The sequence below is a fragment of the Solanum verrucosum genome, unplaced genomic scaffold (assembly GCF_900185275.1).
Source record: "Solanum verrucosum unplaced genomic scaffold, falcon-dt-bn FXZP01001278.1, whole genome shotgun sequence".
In the NCBI taxonomy this organism is placed as follows: Eukaryota; Viridiplantae; Streptophyta; class Magnoliopsida; order Solanales; family Solanaceae; genus Solanum; species Solanum verrucosum.
The window spans coordinates 1,145,302-1,164,422 of record NW_026020317.1 but is presented as its reverse complement, the minus strand read 5'-3'; the positions used below and the strand labels follow the sequence as shown (position 1 = coordinate 1,164,422).

The following is a 19,121-nucleotide window of genomic DNA, read 5'->3' as shown; positions in this document are numbered from 1 at the left end:
CTCCATGCCAAGCAGAGGCATGCCAATAGACATTGAACTGGGAGCATCAGATGCGTGCAAAAACAGAGGGTGATGATAGTCAATTCCAAATGCATCCTTGGATCGAAGAGAATCAAGGACAGGAGTTCGAATTTGAGCATCAATGGCAGCTCCATCAACATCCATCGTGACAATGGATTTGGAGCAAAATCAAGCAATTATACAAACAACAAAGAGAAATCTCTCGATCTCCAGTCAATCCGCGAAGGAAATCCCTAGATTTACTCCTTAATGCTTTGATACCATGCTAAAAATTGAGATCTACCATGAAATCTGTAGAAAACTGTTTGAAGAGATGAAGAAATATGAAGAATTACAGAGAAGATTCTAGATGGCTATCTCAGATATTTTCGATTGATTGTTTACATCTGTACACTGGGATATTTATACACAAATAATCAAAGCTAACAAACTATGAGTTCACGCTGTTTAGCTAACTAACTGATTCTGTTAAGTAACTAATTAACAAACAATATAAAAGGCAATGTAACAGCAACTATCTTCAATGCACTGCTATGCAAGTTGTCAATTCCTCAACAACAATCTATGTTGGTAGATTGTGTTATGTTTAATTAACTAAGAAATTGCTTCGGAGTTTAGATGAAACTTTTTTTTGGTATATATATATATACACTTGTGAGATTTGCGCTAATATATCAATCAATATTTACTAGTCATAAGAATCCAAAACGACACGTACTCTTATTGGGACATTATTAATTTCATATAAGAACGCACGTCATATATTATTGTTGCAAGGGAAAGCCGGTGATAAGTCAAATCAAATTTAAACAATATAACCATTATATATTAGTATTTCACATGATGCACATACAATACAATTAAATAGAAGGCGGCACCTTTTTAGTGCTATAATAACGTAACTATGGACAGTTCAATAAAAGTCTACTTCAAACCCACGACGTATTCACATATGTTTTTTGAAAAATTTGAGTAGCTCAGTTGATTGGCTACGCGAATTTATATTTGTTGTTGAGAATTCAATTCACCACCTGATAATCCCACCCCTTTTCCCCTTTTCCCCTTCCCCAGCACAAACCTTTGTTTTTTTCAAAAAAAAAGTATTCACATATGTTTATGGTTGAAAAATATTTAAAAAGCTAAGGATATTTAATTTCCTTTAGGCAGTGGGATAAGAAGCCTTCATGGCAAGTCCACAAAGGCCTTTTTTATCATCAATATCCCTTTTCATGTGTGCATATCCATTTTCACCCCATTTACTGCCCCATGAATTCTTTATAATCCAATATTTTGCACCATCACTTGCAGCACCATATCCCACTGCTGTAACAGCATGGTTAAGCCAAGTGCTGCATGATCCACTAAATACACCACTTGAATAAAACTGGAAATCGAAGCTACTCCCATCAATGGCCACCGACACGGGTTGATTAGCCACAGCTTGCAAAAGGGCCTTCTCGTTGTTGGCCGGCACATCTTCATATCCTGTAGTAATTAGGGAAATGTGTTAAATGAGTGAGTTGAATTATATTTAGACAGGTTAATTAAAACATATTAAGTTAATAAATAGGTTAGGTCATAATTAACTCGTTCAGTGTTTGCTTGGTCAAAGATTTATTTATTTCTGCAACAATTTTCATCGGAATAGTTAAACAATGGGTCATAACCTCCTAACTCGTCCAAATCAAATAAGTAAATTTTTCATTTTTTAATTTTTGGGCTAAATGTACCTGTAATCTTTGCTACTGAAACAGCTGATTTTTTCTTGTTGCAGACACCATCTGCTGCCTCGTATGGATAATTTGCTTCTGTAGTGAGGCCCTTATTTTTTATGATGAATTGAAAGGCAGTATCCAAGAGTCCTCCGGTGCAACCTACGTCCTCGCCTTCGACATCACAATCTACAAGCTCTTGCTCTGATAAAGGGATTAATTTTCCTGTTTTCATTTGGTGTAGGCCTTCCATAGCTGCTACTGCAGAAAATGCCCAACAGGATCCTGTATGTTTGCATAATATTAATGAAAGAAAAAGTGTGTTTTTGAAAGAGGCAAACTACCTTTTTTGGAAATTTCCTTAAATTATGAGACAGTATTCACAAAGAAATGGAAATTTGTCCCCTGTTTTTTTTTTACACTCTGAAGTTTACAGTTCGTCATGATATTATATTAATTGATGTATAGTCTTTAATAAATTCAGAAAATAATTTGAAATGACTAGTTCATGTTAAAGAATAAAACTGGAAAAATAAACTTGTCTTTCTTTTGATATACTAAAGTAGACAAATTACAAGTACAAGGAGAGGCACAACTAGTAAGGATCTAGGGGTTCATTTGAGCCTCTTTAATTCGATAGAAAATTATATTGTTTATACATGATTAAAATTATATTTACTTCTTCATATTTTAAATATCTTAATGAATATCCTAACTTTGTCACTAAGTATAAGTAAATATTTATTTTAATATAATTAAAATAGTGAAGAAGTAAAAAGAAGAGAAAAAAATAAAAGAAGTAGGGGAAAAATCTTGACTAACCACATTCCATTTGGTCCTTGAGAGGGGTAACAGCTCCTTTCTTTCTCCAATCCATAGTTGGCGGTACGTCTGTTATATTAGCGTACCTAAAATGTGTTTTTGGTTTTGAGGAGGACATAACATTAGGGTGCGATGAACTCTTGTAACCTGTATGCAACACACGAAACTCTTCGTTCGTGAGATCAGCAAATTTATTAACGCCAAGTTTGTACCCTTTATCTTCTCCTGCATTAAAAGTTTCTATACGTTTCACGTTTTCTTTGAATATCTTAAAACGCATTTCTTTCTCTTCCAAATCGTTGTAAATTTTGTCATGATGGGCAATCCATTGCTCATGCCTAACTCGCATGGTTGTCTCATAGTTGATTGGACGCGATGTAACTAATTGAGAGCTCCAAAGTCCAAAAACTAGGAAGAAAAATGCTAAGCAAATGTATTTGCTAGGATTTGTAAATATGGCCATTATGGAACAACTAGTTATTTTATTATGAATAAGGAAAATGAATTATTTTTTTCTTGGATGAATGTTAAAGCATGCTTGGCCAAAGGTATTTATAGGAAAGAAATTCCTACAAGTTGAATCTCCTGTTGTTGTTGCATAGATAAAGTCATAATCCTAATTTAGATTTCTTGCACAATTTTCTAACTCATTAGGTGTTCGACTAAACTTTTGAGAGAGAATAAGTGTTTTGGGGAAGTAGTAAAAAATATTTTTTAAAAACTAAAAAAAAAATAGATTTTCTTCAAAAATAGGATTTTTGAAAATTAAAGTATTTTTGAGAAAATACACTTAGAAACACTTTTTATAAGTTAGGTCAAATATTAATTGCTGCTCAAAAGTAATTTTTAAATTGATTAGTCAAACACAGATTACTTCTCACTAAAAAAAATTCAATGATTCAAATAAGCTAATTTTAGAAGTTTGGCCAAACAAATTAATTACTAGACACTTTTAGATGGAACTAGATCAGCTATCGTGCTTAGCATGCAAATTGTTGCATACTACCTCGATGGCTGATTTTTTTTTATTTTCTCTTAATATAAATTTGTTAAGAAATCTTTATTAGTAACTTCTTGTTGCGGTACTAAAACAGCTCAAAAAGACTTAAATGTGTGTCACTCATATTCAAGTATTTATCAACTATACATGTGTTTTCGTGTGTGCATCTTCAAACATAGTAAAGGTAATAAATTGACCCATAGAAAGTCCCCGCATCATTATTTTGCCATCTCCAAACTTATCTCATGAAACATCGACTTGGAATTACTAGTTGTTGGTCTAAAATGACTTTAAAATACTCCTAACATGATATTACGTCTTCTTCAATAAAAGGCCGCATATACTAAGGGGTCGTTTGATTGAGGGATAAAAATAAATAGTGATGTAATAAGAAAATAGTAATGGGATAAAAGTTTTGTATCTTGTTTGGTTGTCATGTTTGGGATAACTTATCCCACCATTTTATATCATAGTGATGGTATAAGTTATTCCATATGCATGGTGGGATAAGTTATCCTAGGATAGTTAACCCCAAAATAACTAATCTTGGGATAACTTGTTCCCAACCAAACGACCCCTTGTATTCTATCACTTTATAGGTAACTTCTTTTCTCGCTTTTCTATGTGACTTGTACAAATAATACTTCTTTCTTTCGGTAGTCACATTCTCTATTTCCATCACATGACTCCTATTGGTAATTCAAAATTTTGAATTTTGGTTATTAGGAAATAACAATAAGAATATGAAAATCATCATGATTTCTATTCAAGTGGATCGATCTTATCCAGTACTTTCCTCCCTCCATTTTTATTTGTTATGTTGCACTTTTTAAAATTTAATTTGACTAATTTTCAAAGTTAAATTAGATTACGTTAATTTGATATTTTAAACAAAAAAATTAGATATTCAAAAATTATACGAAAAGTACTATACATTGCAATTTTTTGCATATCAATATGATAAAAAAATGCATCATAAAATGTTAGTCAAAGTCTTTATGATTTAACTCTAATTAAAAAGGAAACCATGACAATTAAAAGTGGACGGAGGGAGTAATATACTGTTTATGGTATACATGGACTAGTATACGGAACCATCACCACATGCAACTCATTATGGAAGAGTTTTGACTTAAATGATTGATACACATGCCTAGCTAAAGGCTAAACAAGTAGTAGTACTTATAATATTGTGTATCACATTTCATGCATATATATGTAGCTTGGAAAATGTTGACTAGGTAGGGATGTTTGACACGGAAATCTAACTTCATGTTCAGAATAATTTTAGCAATTAGTTACTGAATTAATACTAGTTACTTTCAGTCTCCATTTAATAGCTATGAAACTGACAAAATGATCTCATTATTTAGCCATTATCATTTTAAACAAGAAAAGAACTTGAAGCGGATGAAATGGATCGGGGATGGACTAAACGGGTAGTTTTCTAAAAGAATCTAGTATTTAAAATTTGGAGCAAGTCATTTTATTTTGAGTTTGCTACGCGTCTCTCTTTCAAATTAAGGATTAATTTGTATCAATATATAATGAGAGGAATATATTTGGGCTAAAAGTATAATGGGAGGGTAATATTTGAAACGAAAATACAATGAGGATTATATTTAAACTAATTCTGATAATAAAAGGATATAGTTAGCCCTATTTCGATCCGTTGTTTTAAATGGGAGGGTTCAAATAAGCTATAGGATGCAATTGCAACAAAAAAAAAACATATTGGGCTAAAAGGTTAACCGATAGATAATATTTAGAACTAGATCAATAGATCAAAGACATATTTGGTCCTTTTTCATAAAAACCATAATGAACCTGCCCCTTTACTTCCTGGCTTATAACTCTAAAAATTGAAGTCTTCGTATTCAAGGAGGATTTTTATACGTTACAATTTCTTTCACATGAGGATCTCTTTGTTGAGCTTTGAGTGATATTGTGAACTGAATATATCCATGAACACAAATCATGACAAAATATAAAACATTTCATTCTTCTTTTTCTGGAATAAAATAGTTCAAATTACAAGAATCTCTGGGTCAGCAAAATTGAATAATTAGCTTTACGAAAAAATCCAAATAAAAAAAACACTCTTTATCATGGAATCCGTGTAATGGTGATACTCTTTAAAAGTAAAAGGAATATATTTCATAGAAGCAAAACATATACTATCAACACGTACGAAAAGAGTAGACCCCAAAAATTTGGAAGTAAAAGGAATCTATATATATTTTTATGCATGAAAGAAAATTTGGGTCACGTTAATTTGTGGGATCGCTTGAGTTGTTATACATTTTGTATGTGTCTACTAAGTGTGAAGCATAATCTCTTACTCTATTGTGCTATTAGCCACAAGTTAACAGAAAAAATGATAATGATATTCAGTGATTTGAACGGAATCTATTAAATTTTATTTGTTTTTACAATCAAGTTTTGAATTTCATGATCATAAAAAGTGTGTATATGTAAAATATGTTTTGAATTTCGTAGATATATATATCAATTATTAAGGTGAACTAAATATTGAATAAAGAACTTGCAAAGTATAGAAATTTAATATTTTTTTAAAAAATGGATTAAAAAAGAAAAGTCACACAGTTTAATTTTTAAATTAAAAGGACGGAATATTAATTAAAAAAAAGAGAATTTTCTTTTGAATAATAAATAAGATAAGAAAGAATAATGTTTTGTTAAGGAGACATGATGACGTACTCTCTAGTCTAATGCCATTAGAAAATGGTGGCCAATTCGTTTTCATATGATGCATAATAAAGGCAAGACTAATCACTAATCTAATTAATTTGTACTTATAATGACTTTATCTTATACCTATTAATAATTGTAAATAGATGGTTATAAATGCTTCAAATGTTATTTCATCACCTGTCAATTAGCCTCTAAGGACTTTCTTAATTAGAAGCAATTGATTAGCAAAAACATGCATCCTTGTCAGTGACTTTAAACAGAATTGATAAACTTGAATTGGATTTGAATTTATATATTGATAATGCAAAGATTAGTTGCATTATCAGTGTTTTAACCTTTTGATGATAAGTTATTTACTGTTCTAATTTCTATTAACAAGCCAGAACTATGTTCATCGTTTGAATTTATTTTTAACATAATTAAATTTATAAATAAACAGATTGAGTAAATATTTTTTTTATAGTTAATTAATGTGTAAAATTTACAGGCCATGAGGATGAACAGTTGAACACTACTTCAATATTTATCTACCTTTCTGTTTTAATGTACTACTTTTTTTCAAGGGTGAGAATATTTTCTCCCTCTTATTTTGTGTAAAGCATCAAAATTGTACGATTTAACCAAGTGCGTCATATATATATATTAACAACCTATTTTTACAAAAAAAATAAAAATTAGTTCTATTGCTCTATTTTTAGACTAAAAATTCACCCTCGCGAGTGAAGAATGATACTCTATAAATTGCTCTCAGTTTAATATATTATCAATATTTTTGATATTTCGTTCTTGAGAAAGAAGAATATTTGAGAGATATGTATACATTAACTTGCCTTAACTTCATTCATGCATGTGATCTCTTAATTTTAAATAAAATTTATAGTTTCAGGCACAAATATTTTCAATTTTCAATTTTAATTCCTCGTGTCTAAAGTTATAATTTAGGCTATGATATAAATAGGAACCCCAAAATTGGCTATTTTGTGCACTTCACCTATTGGGGAATTAGGATGGCAGGATTGGACATGGACTTATAAGCCCAAACTCGTTACAAATTGGAGACCCTAAACCCAATTGATTTCGGATTTGGCTAAACCCAAACCTTCAAATACTGCTTTACTCCTCTTTCATGCCTACACACTCGTTCTTTTTCCGACGAAATCCTCGCACTTCTCTTTCTTCTGGAAAAAAAATCATCAATGTAAGTTGTTTATCTCTTTTCCGTCTGATCTCATGCAAATGTTCTGAATCACTTTTCTATGAATGGAGAAAAGTTTGTCGGTATAATAATTGTAGTGCCCTATTGTAATCTGTTTCTCTGTAAAGTTTTGTTATCTAGCTATTCACATGATTCAATATAATTGTGATTAATAGATAATTTTATATACTTTAGTTAATGAGAAGGGATAGTTAATGAGAAGGGATTGAAGTCCAGTTTAGCACATTGTGATATCCAATTTTGATCTGTTTTTGAGAATCCTGACTAGGTCTATTGGAATAGTGCTCTAGTGTTTATTTTTTCTCTCAATGTGAGACTTGTATATCAGTGTAAGGATGAGTCTAAGATTTAGAGAACATGTAGTTTTAGAGAAAAGGTATGAATTGTTGAGTACTGGAATGGAAAAACTTCGAATAGTGTGGAACATAAATAGAAGATTCATATAATTGTTTCTAACTACTTGAGACCTTTAAGGCTGCAACACGGATATTCATTTGCAATCCTAAGTGATTTTAATCTCAAAGTTTCTAATGTTACAAGAAACAAATTGTTCTAGTTTTCATTGAGGAATTGGATCTTTTTATGATGCTATTTTTATTTTTATGTCATTCTCATTTATTTTTTAAAATTTGTCCAACCCTACTTTTATTGTGTTGAATTATTCCCTTGATTATTTAGGAAATTATAATTCCTATTAGTTTAGGTGACCATTTGTCCTAAAAGATTTGGAAAAGGAAATATTGTCCTTATAGGATTGGAAAAACCTGTTCTTTATAGGTTTGGGACTACCTTTTCCTTATAGGTCTGGGACTACTTGGGATCTATATAATAGGATATGTAGTTGGGGATTCTAAAGTATTGTAAAACTTGTTCTCTTTCTTTCATAGTGGAAAACTTTCTTTCTACTTTTGCCGGAGGAGTAAGCTCAGCCGAACCTCATTAAATCCTTGTTATTCTTTTTCTATATTTTCTTTGTTTGTGATTGTGTGCTTCCACGATATTTCCGCAACATATTGCATTCACCTTTACCATATTAATTTGAGGGTAGGGCTTTCGATTATATCTTCATGTTATATGTACATACCTGTAATTGCTTTATGTCATTTGAGGTTGCTGACCAGTAACAACTTCTGTGCTGAAAGGTGATTTGTGAAATGCTAGATAATGGGTTGAGGTGAGCATCAACCATATAGAATTATTCAAGACATCAATATGTTGAACCATATCTTTCATGGTCTTTAAAGATTTTTGGTTATTAACTTGTTATACATGCATTTTCATTGGTTTCACAAAATGGGCTACATGTCTTATCACACTTCATGAGTCGATGTAGTAAATCATGGTTATTCTTACACATGCATATTTTTAGATAGTTTCTCCTTGTGATGAATATGCATGGTAGCTCTGCAATATTCTTCTCTTACACTGATTTCCGTTGGCTGTAAACAGATAAAGTGACCTAGTACCATGGAAGCAGCTAATGTTAGTATTGATAGTTCTCAAAAAGCCTCTGATGTTAGTATTGATCCAAAACCTCAAGTTATATACCGCTGCAAGAAATGTCGAAGGATAGTTGCATCAGAAGAGCAAGTTGTTCCACATGAACCTGGTGAAGGCCAAAAATGTTTCAAGTGGAAAAAGAGAAGCGACAATCCCTACAATGAGCCACCTCAATGCACCTCTATTTTTGTTGAGCCCATGAAGTGGATGCAAGTTGGTTAGTCTCATTCCTAACTGTTCTTTTATTCCTATACAAAATTGCCTTCTATCCTTTCAAATTCCTAATGTCACTCATTCTCATCTAACAGTGGAAGATGGTTGTGTCCAAGATAAGCTTCAGTGCCTGGGTTGCAAAGCTCGGCTTGGTTTCTTCAATTGGGCAGGCATGCAGTGCAACTGTGGAGCATGGATTAACCCTGCATTTCAGCTGCACAAGAGTCGACTAGATGAGTGTCATCTTTAAATGTTTTCTATTTATTAGTTATGTAAATCAGTTAAGAACTAACAGTCGTCCTACCCGCGACTTTTTTTTATTGGAGTATTTGATGTAAAGTTGATCACAAGCAATTATAGTTTTAATGGAGTTGCTAACAATATCGTTCGTCTCTTTAAATATGTTGTTCTGTCAAATGTGCTTACTGCTCTATATCATTTGGTGAAGAGAGTTCAGGAAGAAGAATACATAATGTTTATCTCAAAGAACAGGACATTGCTATCAGAAAACGAAACATATTATTTTTAATGCCAAACAAAAACTGCAATGCTCCAACACAAGGTCAATTTTTGTTATTACCAATTGGATACAAGTGTAAGTTCTAAGGATGATCAGAAAATATGCATCCCTTACTGACCAGCAGCAAAAGCTTCAGCTGGAAAAGTTTTGGTGATGCCAGCCAGACTCTTGATTTGAACATTTCCAGTAAGAGGATCATCCACAGTGATCTCATAAGCTGGAAGCCATAACATCAACTCCCTACCCTTCACTCCCTTGAGGTTCTTGATTCTCCTCTTTTCGACGTATCCACTCATTTCTGTATCATAACTTACCAGTTTGCCGATCATCTTGAACTTGTGCTCAATTTTTTTTTCTTGCTTGACCCATATGTAGCCTGTGTTCTTCACAAACCCCACTTCGATCACATCAGCAAGATGGAGTAGCCCCAATGGGAGTTCGAATTCCTCCATTAGGGAAAGTGCCATTTTCAAACCTTCTTCATGCCCCTTGTTGATAATTGCTCCTTCCTTCTCTGCCATAGCTGCTGCTACCTTTGAATTCTCACAACAATCGCTTCTTCTTGATCACTATTTTTGCTGAGCGAAACTGAATTTACTGTGGAAAAATCAATGAAAGCTATGATGGTTGTTCACCATATCAGATATGATTCTAAATATCTGGCAGAATATATATATATATATATATATTATTACTATGCAAGTCTGCAACACATGCAGCTCAAGTCATGCTTGCAATTATCTAAATATCTGGCAGGATATATATATTTTATTACTGTGATAAGAATGGCTCAAAAAGAAAATCAATGAAGCTTTTGCTTTAGGCCTCCAAAAATTTGAGGGCCCATTAATAGTGAACTTTATGAAATATATAAATTTTTGATTAAATTATAAAAATTATAAAAAATTACCTACTCTTTAAATTAGATAATATTTCAAAATTTTAAATTTAACCACTCACATCTTCATATTATTAAATAAAATTTAATACTAACATTATTCAACCGATTGTACTGCAAATAAATAAGATTAACATCTTTTAATAAATTAACATCAATCGGCAATGAACTTAAATCAATTCCTTTACTTCGTTGATTTTTTTTTTTGACTAATTGTCTTGTTCTTTCAAGTCGGTTGAAGCTTGAGTTGTTAAAATTGACTTTGAACGTTTATGATTTTTTTAGAATAATATCGTTGCATTAAATTTAGACTCTCCATTAAATTTAGACTAATATGATGTGATCTGCACAATTAGTAATTGAGGATCAAATAATAGACGATTGCGGACAATTGTAATCAATTTAATAAATTCTAAATTGTTTCACTGTAACAAGCCAACAGAAAAAAAAAAAATTATTATCATGAACAAATAAAAATTTAAGCACGTAATAGTTTAAAATAGAATAGCAAAAAATACTTGCATGATGCGGAGAGATTTGAGATGCCAAATAACGATGATTGATGAACAAGACCGGAAAGAAAATTGAAGAAACTCACAAGTCACAAATATACAAATATAAGGATTTAAGGAGTCAATACTATTTTTATGTACTATAATTCTAATGGATAAAGGACTCAAAAAATTTGAGTTATATTTTAATTTATTTTTTTAAAAAAAGAGTAAGTTAGATATGAATGAATTAAAGTGGTAAAAATACAAATAAAACGTGTAATTTTGAGTTTTATTTTAATTTATTTTTTTTAAAAAGAGTAAGTTAGATATGAATGAATTAAAGTGGTAAAAATACAAATAAAACGTGTAAAAAAAACCTAGAAAAAAAGTAGATTGTTGAGAATCGAACCCGGAACGTGAGGCATAAAATGTGGCGCTTCTGCCACTTGAGCTAATAGTGTTCTGATATGGGTGTCCTTTTTAATTGTCTTAACCTTAAAAGTTTTTTATTTTATTTTATTTAATATAGGTATATTTCGAAAAAAATTTCGACAAAGCCGTGTCCCGTGACACACCTTACCTATGCCTAAATCCGCCCGTCTGCAACACATGCAGCTCAAGTCATGCTTGCAATTCAAGGTCTATGTTGACCGGGTTAGTTTGAGTTTCTCAAATATCAAACTAAACTATTTGTGTCAAAATTAATTTTAAATTTATAAATCTAAACCAAACTAATAAAACTCGAATTTTTTTGGATTTTTCAACATCGGATTTTTTCGGATTGGTTCAGATTTTTCAAGTACCAAACCAAACCATTTGTGTCAAATTTTTAAATCAAACAAACTAATAAATCTCAGATTTTTGGATTTTTTCGGTATAGTATTCATACAAACATGTAATTAACTTGTGCTCCAAATATTTCTTAAGTCCAACCAAAATACAACCATCCAAGGTGTTTTTTTAATAAAATAACACAAATATGAGATGAGTGATAACACTAAAATATTCAATAAAAAATAATAATGAAATCGTATAAAATTAATATTGCAAATTAATGAGTCATAATGAAAATGATCATTATTTTGAAAGTACTAAATCATGCTAAAATAAGTCTAATACGTATTAATTGCATGATTAAACATTAAAAAAAATAAAAAATTAGGTTATGTATTTTAAATGTCTAAACCACGGTAAAACTAAAGAACAATTATTCAACATTATTGTCATTCTTAGTTTTTGAATTAATTTATTTTGTTAGCATTGGTATTCATTTGATTTTGAATTGAGCTTCATTAGAATTACTAATATCTATGTAGCATAACCTTTATCGGACCATTCAAAATTCTAAGTTTCAAAAAAACTTGAAAAAAATATGTTAAAAGATAAAAATTATGAAAACGTATAAGCAATATTTAGAAATTATATCAAAATAAATACTTTTATATATAAAATAAATTTTAAAAATTATATATATAATGTCAGGTTGGTTAAAAACCAAACCAACGTAAGTATAGTCGATTTTTTTTTCCAATACAAAATCAAGTCAAATCAAACCATTAGTTAGATCTTTTTTTGATTTGACTTAATTTGTGATTTGATTCGATTTTTGATTTGATTTTGTACACCCATACTTTGTAAGTAAATATTCTCTCGTTTTTCAAATTACAAATCAGAAAATAGAAATACTTTTTCAACTCTTTTGATTCTTGATTTATCAATAGTTATCAGTTTTCACTTGCTGCTTTTAAGTTTTATCAAATGCAATTTGTCAGCCCTTTTCTTGGTTCATGCCAAGATGATGACAATTTTGTTGCATCCAAGGCAATGGTTTCTTTTGGATCGACTTATTTTAGGTGCTTGTAAGTTCTTTTGTAATGTTTGGATGAGACAAAAAAAAGTGCTTTAAACACTTATTTTTGTTGGGGAAATATGGATATTATAACAACAATAATATAATATTTATTTATAAGTTAATACAAGCAATGCTTGAATCGTGCTAGGCACTGTCCTAAGAAACTATTTCAACTACATAAAATGTTTCCTCAAAATTAAACAAGCCTTCTCTATAAGAGGAACAGGAACAACAAAATATAATTACTACAAAAACCAGCAAACCTGAAAGATAAACTGTGAATTGCTTCGTTGTCCTCTTGTCATTCTGAAGCCTTCGACTCCTATTTATAGCAGCAACAACAAAGGTGAGGCTTTGGATACAATTGTGAGTAGCATGTGACAATCATGTCACTTCATATGAAGAGCCATATACCATCACATGGACTTGCCAACTGCCAAGTCAATATTATCCTTGGCCACAAAGTAACATATTGACCAATAATTAAAAAAAAAAAAACTTTTAAAAATACAAAATATTTTCAACAATTTTTAAATCAAAATAACAAAATAAGCCAAAAACCATAAATTAAAAACTGAAGTATATATACATCAAAATAAGGTACAAGTATTATAGCATACTTACATAATTGATCAATATTCTTGGAATTTGTATCATCAAGTTTAGAGAAGAATCCTTATCATCTTTTGAAGCCCTTCAAATTTTGTATGGTATATATACACACCAAGCCATCCTTCCCGTTTGTACTTTATTTACTCTCAGCAAGCAACATTCTAACTTGTCTTAAATAATCACCAACGTGTTGATAACCAAGGATACTACCAACTTGAAGTTGAAAACTATCATTTAAGATACTATCAAGATTTTAAGCAATGCTAATTATATATCATATATCCCATTGTTTGAGAGAAACAAATACTGTGGCTTATCACTTCGCTAATTAGCTGCTACTGGTGGAGACGGAACCTTCTACCTCTCATACCAACAATTACCAAGGGAGGTTAAAAGTTTAATACTACTGGATAAACAACAATTTCCTTCGATGAGAATGAACTAGATAAGAAAAGTGTAATTTTTTGTCGGTTAATATTTTACATGCTTAGTATGAAAGGAACTTGTATAGGCTAATTCTTTCATCATAATTTTTTGTGCTACTTGCTTCTCGTGTTCCTTCAACAACAAGTAGAGGTTAAGTCCATGTCCCCCCTCTAACTAATTGTAACTTTTTGTTATGAATAGCCATGGTCAAGCCTAACCTCCCACACCTTAGGTCCACAACCCACAGAGGCGTATCCAGGATTTCGACTAGATGGGTGTACGATTACGAAAAAATATATTTTAAATATAAATTTGATCAATTTGACTTTTCGTTCGTATATGAACCATTAAATTTTAAAAATTATAGGTTCAAAATGTATAATACTACTAATTTTAAATTTTAATATACACATTTGATTTAATTATATAAAAAATTTACAATATTAAATTTTTTAGGAATTTTCAATATAACACACTTGAAAATTTTGAAAGATTAAAGGAAAAAAACAAAAGCAAAATTAGCTGAAACATCAAAAGTGTAACCGATAATCACTTGGAAAGGTGTTACTCACAAAGACAAGATAGATATAAGATTTAAATTTATATCCTCACTTAGAAAGGTGCACCCAATCATCATCGCATTATTATATGATATACTTTGAACATGGATTCACACATCTATATTTAAATATTTTTAAAAAAATATAACACTACTATACATGATCTAGAGAGGGGAGCATGGGTTCACGTGAACCCACGGTACCCCCTCTAGATACGCCTCTGACAACCCAGATGATGGCTTATTAAAAAAAACAGGGGACTATTGTTTTAAAAATCGGTATCATGATAATGGCCATCTAAGGTTGGTTGTATTATCAAGCCTAGAATGAATTTATTTGTTATTACAAACTATATAGTAACATTACCAACATGAAACTGAAGACGCTCATTCGTGATATAAGTCAATTCAATAGTGGAACTTCCGTGAATATTACTCACTGTTTGCGAGAGGCAAATCAAGTTGACAACTTTAATTTCTTGCTAAATTGGCATCCTCTAGTTAGTGGAAACAAAACCTTTTACTCCTCTCATCGTCAACTTCCCAGAGAGGTTAAAGGTTCAATTCAACTGGATAAATGACAATATCCGTCCATACGAAGAAGATACGAGAAAAACAACTTTTTGTTAGCTAAAAAACTTTTGGTTTATAGGAAAAGATATTGTATAGGCTAATCCTTTCTTTATTTCTTCGGAATTTTTTTGTGTAGTTGGTTTCTTGTTGGAGGTTTGGTCCATGTCCCCCTCTAACTTTGTACCTTTTGGATGAATAGACATGGTCGGTGTCAAGCCTAACCCCCCACACTAAGGGCTCACAACCCTGGTGATGGCTTAAAAAATAAAGTAATTGAATAGATGTGTGGACTCTAGCGCATTTAACTGCACATTGTCCCGATTTGATCTTTATTTTTTTAATCTTTTATATGAGTTGATTTTTTATTTTTATTTTGTCTTAAGCAATTGAACTTATGTCTAGCTAGCCGAACATAAGTTCTTTAAGGACACGAGACATATTTTGTGAAATATTATAATATGAAATATACTTATGTCCCACAAATAAGTTTTTGGTACTGATGGACAAAACACAAAATAGGGAAGAAATTAAAGTACAAATGACCCACTCTAGCTAGCTATTAAAGCCGCACCGCAACTTCAGTGTGCTTTCTATCATGACCCAATTCTCCTCATTATTTTCTTGAAACTTTTGTGGCCCTCATAGCACAAGGTTTGTCTCCAAAAATTAACAACCTATGCTCAAATAAAAATGTGAAAAGACAAGATAATATGTGACCACATTTAAATGGTATAATAATCTTTGCTATCGATCATGAGTGTGTCCGTTTATATGTTTCGAGATTCTGTGCACATAGGTGGTGCCAGGATTTGAACTTATGGGTTCTGAATTCTACAATGACTTCAAATGCTAATAACTGATATTTGAAAGAAAGCAGACTGTTTTTTATTGATGGAGTATTTGATGTAAAATCGATCACAAGCCATTATAGTTTTAATGGAGTTACTAACAATTATATCGTTAAACACGTTGTGAAGAGAGTTCAGGAAGAAGAAACATGCATTAACTTCAACAATACATGTGTAACTCAAAGAACATGGACATTGCTATCAGAAAACAAAACATTTTATTTTTTATGCCAAACAAAAACTGCAATGCACTAACACACAAATAATAATGAATTGATCATTTTGCTTAATACCAATTGGATACAAGACACAAGTGTCATGAATCAGAAAATATGCATTGATTTTTTCCCTTACTGGCCAGCAACAAAATATTCAAGTGGGAGAGTTTTGCTGATGCCAGCAAACCCCTTAAATTGAATATTACCAGTGGGAGGATCATCCACAATGATCTCATTAACTGGATGCGACACTATCGGCGTGTTAACTTTCAGTCCCTTGAGCTTCTTGATTCTATTCTTGTCAATATATCCACTTATTTCAGTGTCATAACTTGCCGGTTTGTGGAGCATCTTGAACTTGTGCTCAACTTTTTTTGCTTGCTGGATCCACATGTAGCCTGTGTTCTTCACAAACCCCACTTCAATCACATCAACAACAGGGAAGATCCCCAGTGGGAGTTTGAATTCTTCGAGTAGGGAAATCATCATTTTGAAACCTTCCTCATGCCCCTTCTTGACAATTGCTCCTTCCTTCTCTGCCATAGCTTCGAATTCTCAAAAGAAAGAATGCTTCTTCTTGATTACTACTATTTTTGCTTCTCTGCTTGAAAGAAACTGAATTTATTGAGGAAAAACCAATGAAAGCTATGGTTGTTGTTGACCATATCAGATATGATTCCAAAACATCTGGCAGAATATTTCTTTTTTTAACTATGCAAAATCACACCATTGACATTCTGATATATATTGTGCAAGACATGGTGCTCAAGTCATGCTTGAAATTATAGGCAAATATTCTCTAGTTTATCAAATTATATATCAGAAAATACTTTTTCAACTCTTTTGATTCTTGATTTATCAATAGTTATCGGTTTTCACTTGTTGCTGCTCCTAAGTTTTATCAAATGCAGTTTGTCTGCCCTTTTCTTTGTTCATTCCAAGAATAAGATGACAATTTTTCTGCATCAAGAGGCATCCCAAAGCCATGGTTTTAATTAAATACCAGTAATCCATGTGTGGTATTTAAAACGTCTTCCTATTTATATTGAGAATCTTTTAGATAGGAAATCTAAATAGTTGGCAGCATTTTCTATGTTTTTGTTGTACATGGAGAGATACATATATGAAACTACATGTCTTATTATCTTTTTCTATTTTTCAACCACAAAGATCGAATGATATAAGAAAAGGTTTTTTCTTGTCTGATTTTAAAATTTCCTCAATTAGGATTTGGTCTATATGTGACCTTGGGTTAATTAATTTACTTCGCTTACAAATAGGAACTTTTTTTCAAAGATACCATTGTTTTTATACAAAATTCCTATAAAAATGAGAAATGCCCTGCTTTTTTGACTTTGATCAGCAATTATCTGCTTCACTTTTGGGTACCCAGTGTTACTGTGAGCACGATAACTCAACTATTTAGATTTCCAAAGCGCACACCATTCATTCTACTCGCAGCAATCCAACAAGTTCTTTGGGTGAAAAAACATTAGACATTTCATTTTCTAGAACCAACAGACGTATACAATAATTTCTATATACCAGATCACTAGCTAATAAAGGAAGACCAGGTAACAAAGTTTCTTATTGAGCTACGTACTTACTTAAAAACTAAGAAACCACAGTTCCAAGAAATCATATCTTTCTATGAAGAAAGCAAACAATATAGAAAACACAAAAGTGTCATGAATCAGAAAATATATATTCCATTTCCATTACTGGCCAGCAGCAAAAGCTTCAACTGGGAATGTTTTGGTGATGCCAGCCAGACTCTTGAATTGAATCTTGCCAGTGGGAGGGTCATCTACAGCCAGACTTTTCTGCTCCTATGTTTTAAAAAATGAAAATTTGACCATTCACATTCTTATGAATTATAAGGACTCACATTTAATATGGATTTTTATATAGCATTACAAAAGAGTGATAAATTGGATAATTATGCTCCATTTCATCACACTCCCAACTTCACAATAATCATAGAAATATGACATATTTACATAAGAATACAATATCATCCTTTTCTCCTAGAATAGTAAGAATATGGTACTGAGGTTGATATTTATTTTCTTCCATATAAATAATTGCTTTTAAATTGTATGTTATGATGGTTTAAAATGTTGATTTAGGATACTAGCTTTATAAAATTATTCCTACAATTGTATTACTAAAAAAAGGGTTAGTTATATGCTTACACTTTAAAATGTGTATACGTATTGTATTTGTGCTTAATTTGGGGTAAGATTCTTTAGTGCTATTTTTAGGAACATTAATTTTGAAAATTTTGGTGCAACTTATATTTTATCATGTCATGTTGTAGTTGTACAAACAGCCACATACTTATTATTTGATTACACATTGCACCTATATAACTAAATTTAATTGTTTTTTCTAAGTTTAGGCAATCCTTAATATTTTGTATTGAACAATTAAGTCATTTAAGTAGCTTAATTATTTTTCATATTCAATTTGTACTTTCTTTCTTCAAATTTATATTACTCTTTCCACACATGTTTAATATTATCTTATTATTTTTTTAAAAAATATACTAGCAGAATTGGGACACACGTGCAACGCACATGCCCTGAAACTAGTTTAAAAAAAAGGGACTATTGTTTTAAAAATCGGTATCATGATAATGGCCATCTAAGGTTGGTTGTATTATCAAGACTAGAATGAATTTATTTGTTATTACAAACTATATAGTAACACTACCGACATGAAACTGAAGACGCTCATTCGTGATATAAGTCAATTCAATAGTGGAACTTCCGTGAATATTACTCACTGTTTGCGAGAGGCAAATCAAGTAGCCAACTTTAATTTCTTGCTAAATTGGCATCCTCTAGCTAGTGGAAACAAAACCTTTTACTCCTCTCATCGTCAACTTCCTAGAGAGGTTAAAGGCTCAATTCAACTGGA

The 19,121-nt window shown here is 31.3% G+C and overlaps 4 protein-coding genes across 4 annotated transcripts; 1 reads left to right on the top strand and 3 right to left on the bottom strand.

Moving 5' to 3' along the window:
- Positions 1-1,073: 1,073 nt before the first annotated feature.
- LOC125835218 (senescence-specific cysteine protease SAG39-like) lies at positions 1,074-3,056 on the bottom strand. Its single transcript, XM_049514340.1, has 3 exons — positions 2,556-3,056; positions 1,752-2,018; positions 1,074-1,506 (listed from the first exon to the last, which is right to left on the bottom strand). Exons 1-3 carry the CDS (start codon positions 3,016-3,018, stop codon positions 1,181-1,183), a joined length of 1,056 nt encoding a protein of 351 aa, XP_049370297.1. The 5' UTR covers positions 3,019-3,056; the 3' UTR covers positions 1,074-1,180.
- A 5,882-nt stretch (positions 3,057-8,938) lies between these two features.
- On the top strand, positions 8,939-9,523 carry LOC125835238 (probable inactive dual specificity protein phosphatase-like At4g18593). Its single transcript, XM_049514367.1, has 2 exons — positions 8,939-9,203; positions 9,295-9,523. The coding sequence occupies exons 1-2, from the start codon at positions 8,954-8,956 to the stop codon at positions 9,447-9,449; spliced, it is 405 nt and encodes a 134-aa protein (XP_049370324.1). The 5' UTR covers positions 8,939-8,953; the 3' UTR covers positions 9,450-9,523.
- Positions 9,524-9,829: 306 nt separating this feature from the next.
- On the bottom strand, positions 9,830-10,240 carry LOC125835288 (uncharacterized). Its single transcript, XM_049514416.1, has one exon. It carries the CDS (start codon positions 10,238-10,240, stop codon positions 9,830-9,832), a length of 411 nt encoding a protein of 136 aa, XP_049370373.1.
- A 6,091-nt stretch (positions 10,241-16,331) lies between these two features.
- On the bottom strand, positions 16,332-16,742 carry LOC125835287 (uncharacterized). Its single transcript, XM_049514415.1, has one exon. The coding sequence runs from the start codon at positions 16,740-16,742 to the stop codon at positions 16,332-16,334; it is 411 nt and encodes a 136-aa protein (XP_049370372.1).
- Between the last annotated feature and the right edge of the window lie 2,379 nt (positions 16,743-19,121).

What these genes read in the sequence shown, in the direction of transcription:
- LOC125835287 (XM_049514415.1), bottom strand. Translation starts at nt 16,742, where the DNA reads ATGGCAGAGAAGGAAGGAGCAATTGTCAAGAAGGGGCATGAGGAAGGT.
- LOC125835288 (XM_049514416.1), bottom strand. Translation starts at nt 10,240, where the DNA reads ATGGCAGAGAAGGAAGGAGCAATTATCAACAAGGGGCATGAAGAAGGT.
- LOC125835218 (XM_049514340.1), bottom strand. Translation starts at nt 3,018, where the DNA reads ATGGCCATATTTACAAATCCTAGCAAATACATTTGCTTAGCATTTTTC. An exon ending in CAAGGACCAAATGGAATGTG is followed by an intron (nt 2,019 to 2,555) that starts GTTAGTCAAGAT and finishes GCAAACATACAG; the next exon opens with GATCCTGTTGGGCATTTTCT. An exon ending in TTCAGTAGCAAAGATTACAG is followed by an intron (nt 1,507 to 1,751) that starts GTACATTTAGCC and finishes TAATTACTACAG; the next exon opens with GATATGAAGATGTGCCGGCC.
- LOC125835238 (XM_049514367.1), top strand. Translation starts at nt 8,954, where the DNA reads ATGGAAGCAGCTAATGTTAGTATTGATAGTTCTCAAAAAGCCTCTGAT. An exon ending in CATGAAGTGGATGCAAGTTG is followed by an intron (nt 9,204 to 9,294) that starts GTTAGTCTCATT and finishes CTCATCTAACAG; the next exon opens with TGGAAGATGGTTGTGTCCAA.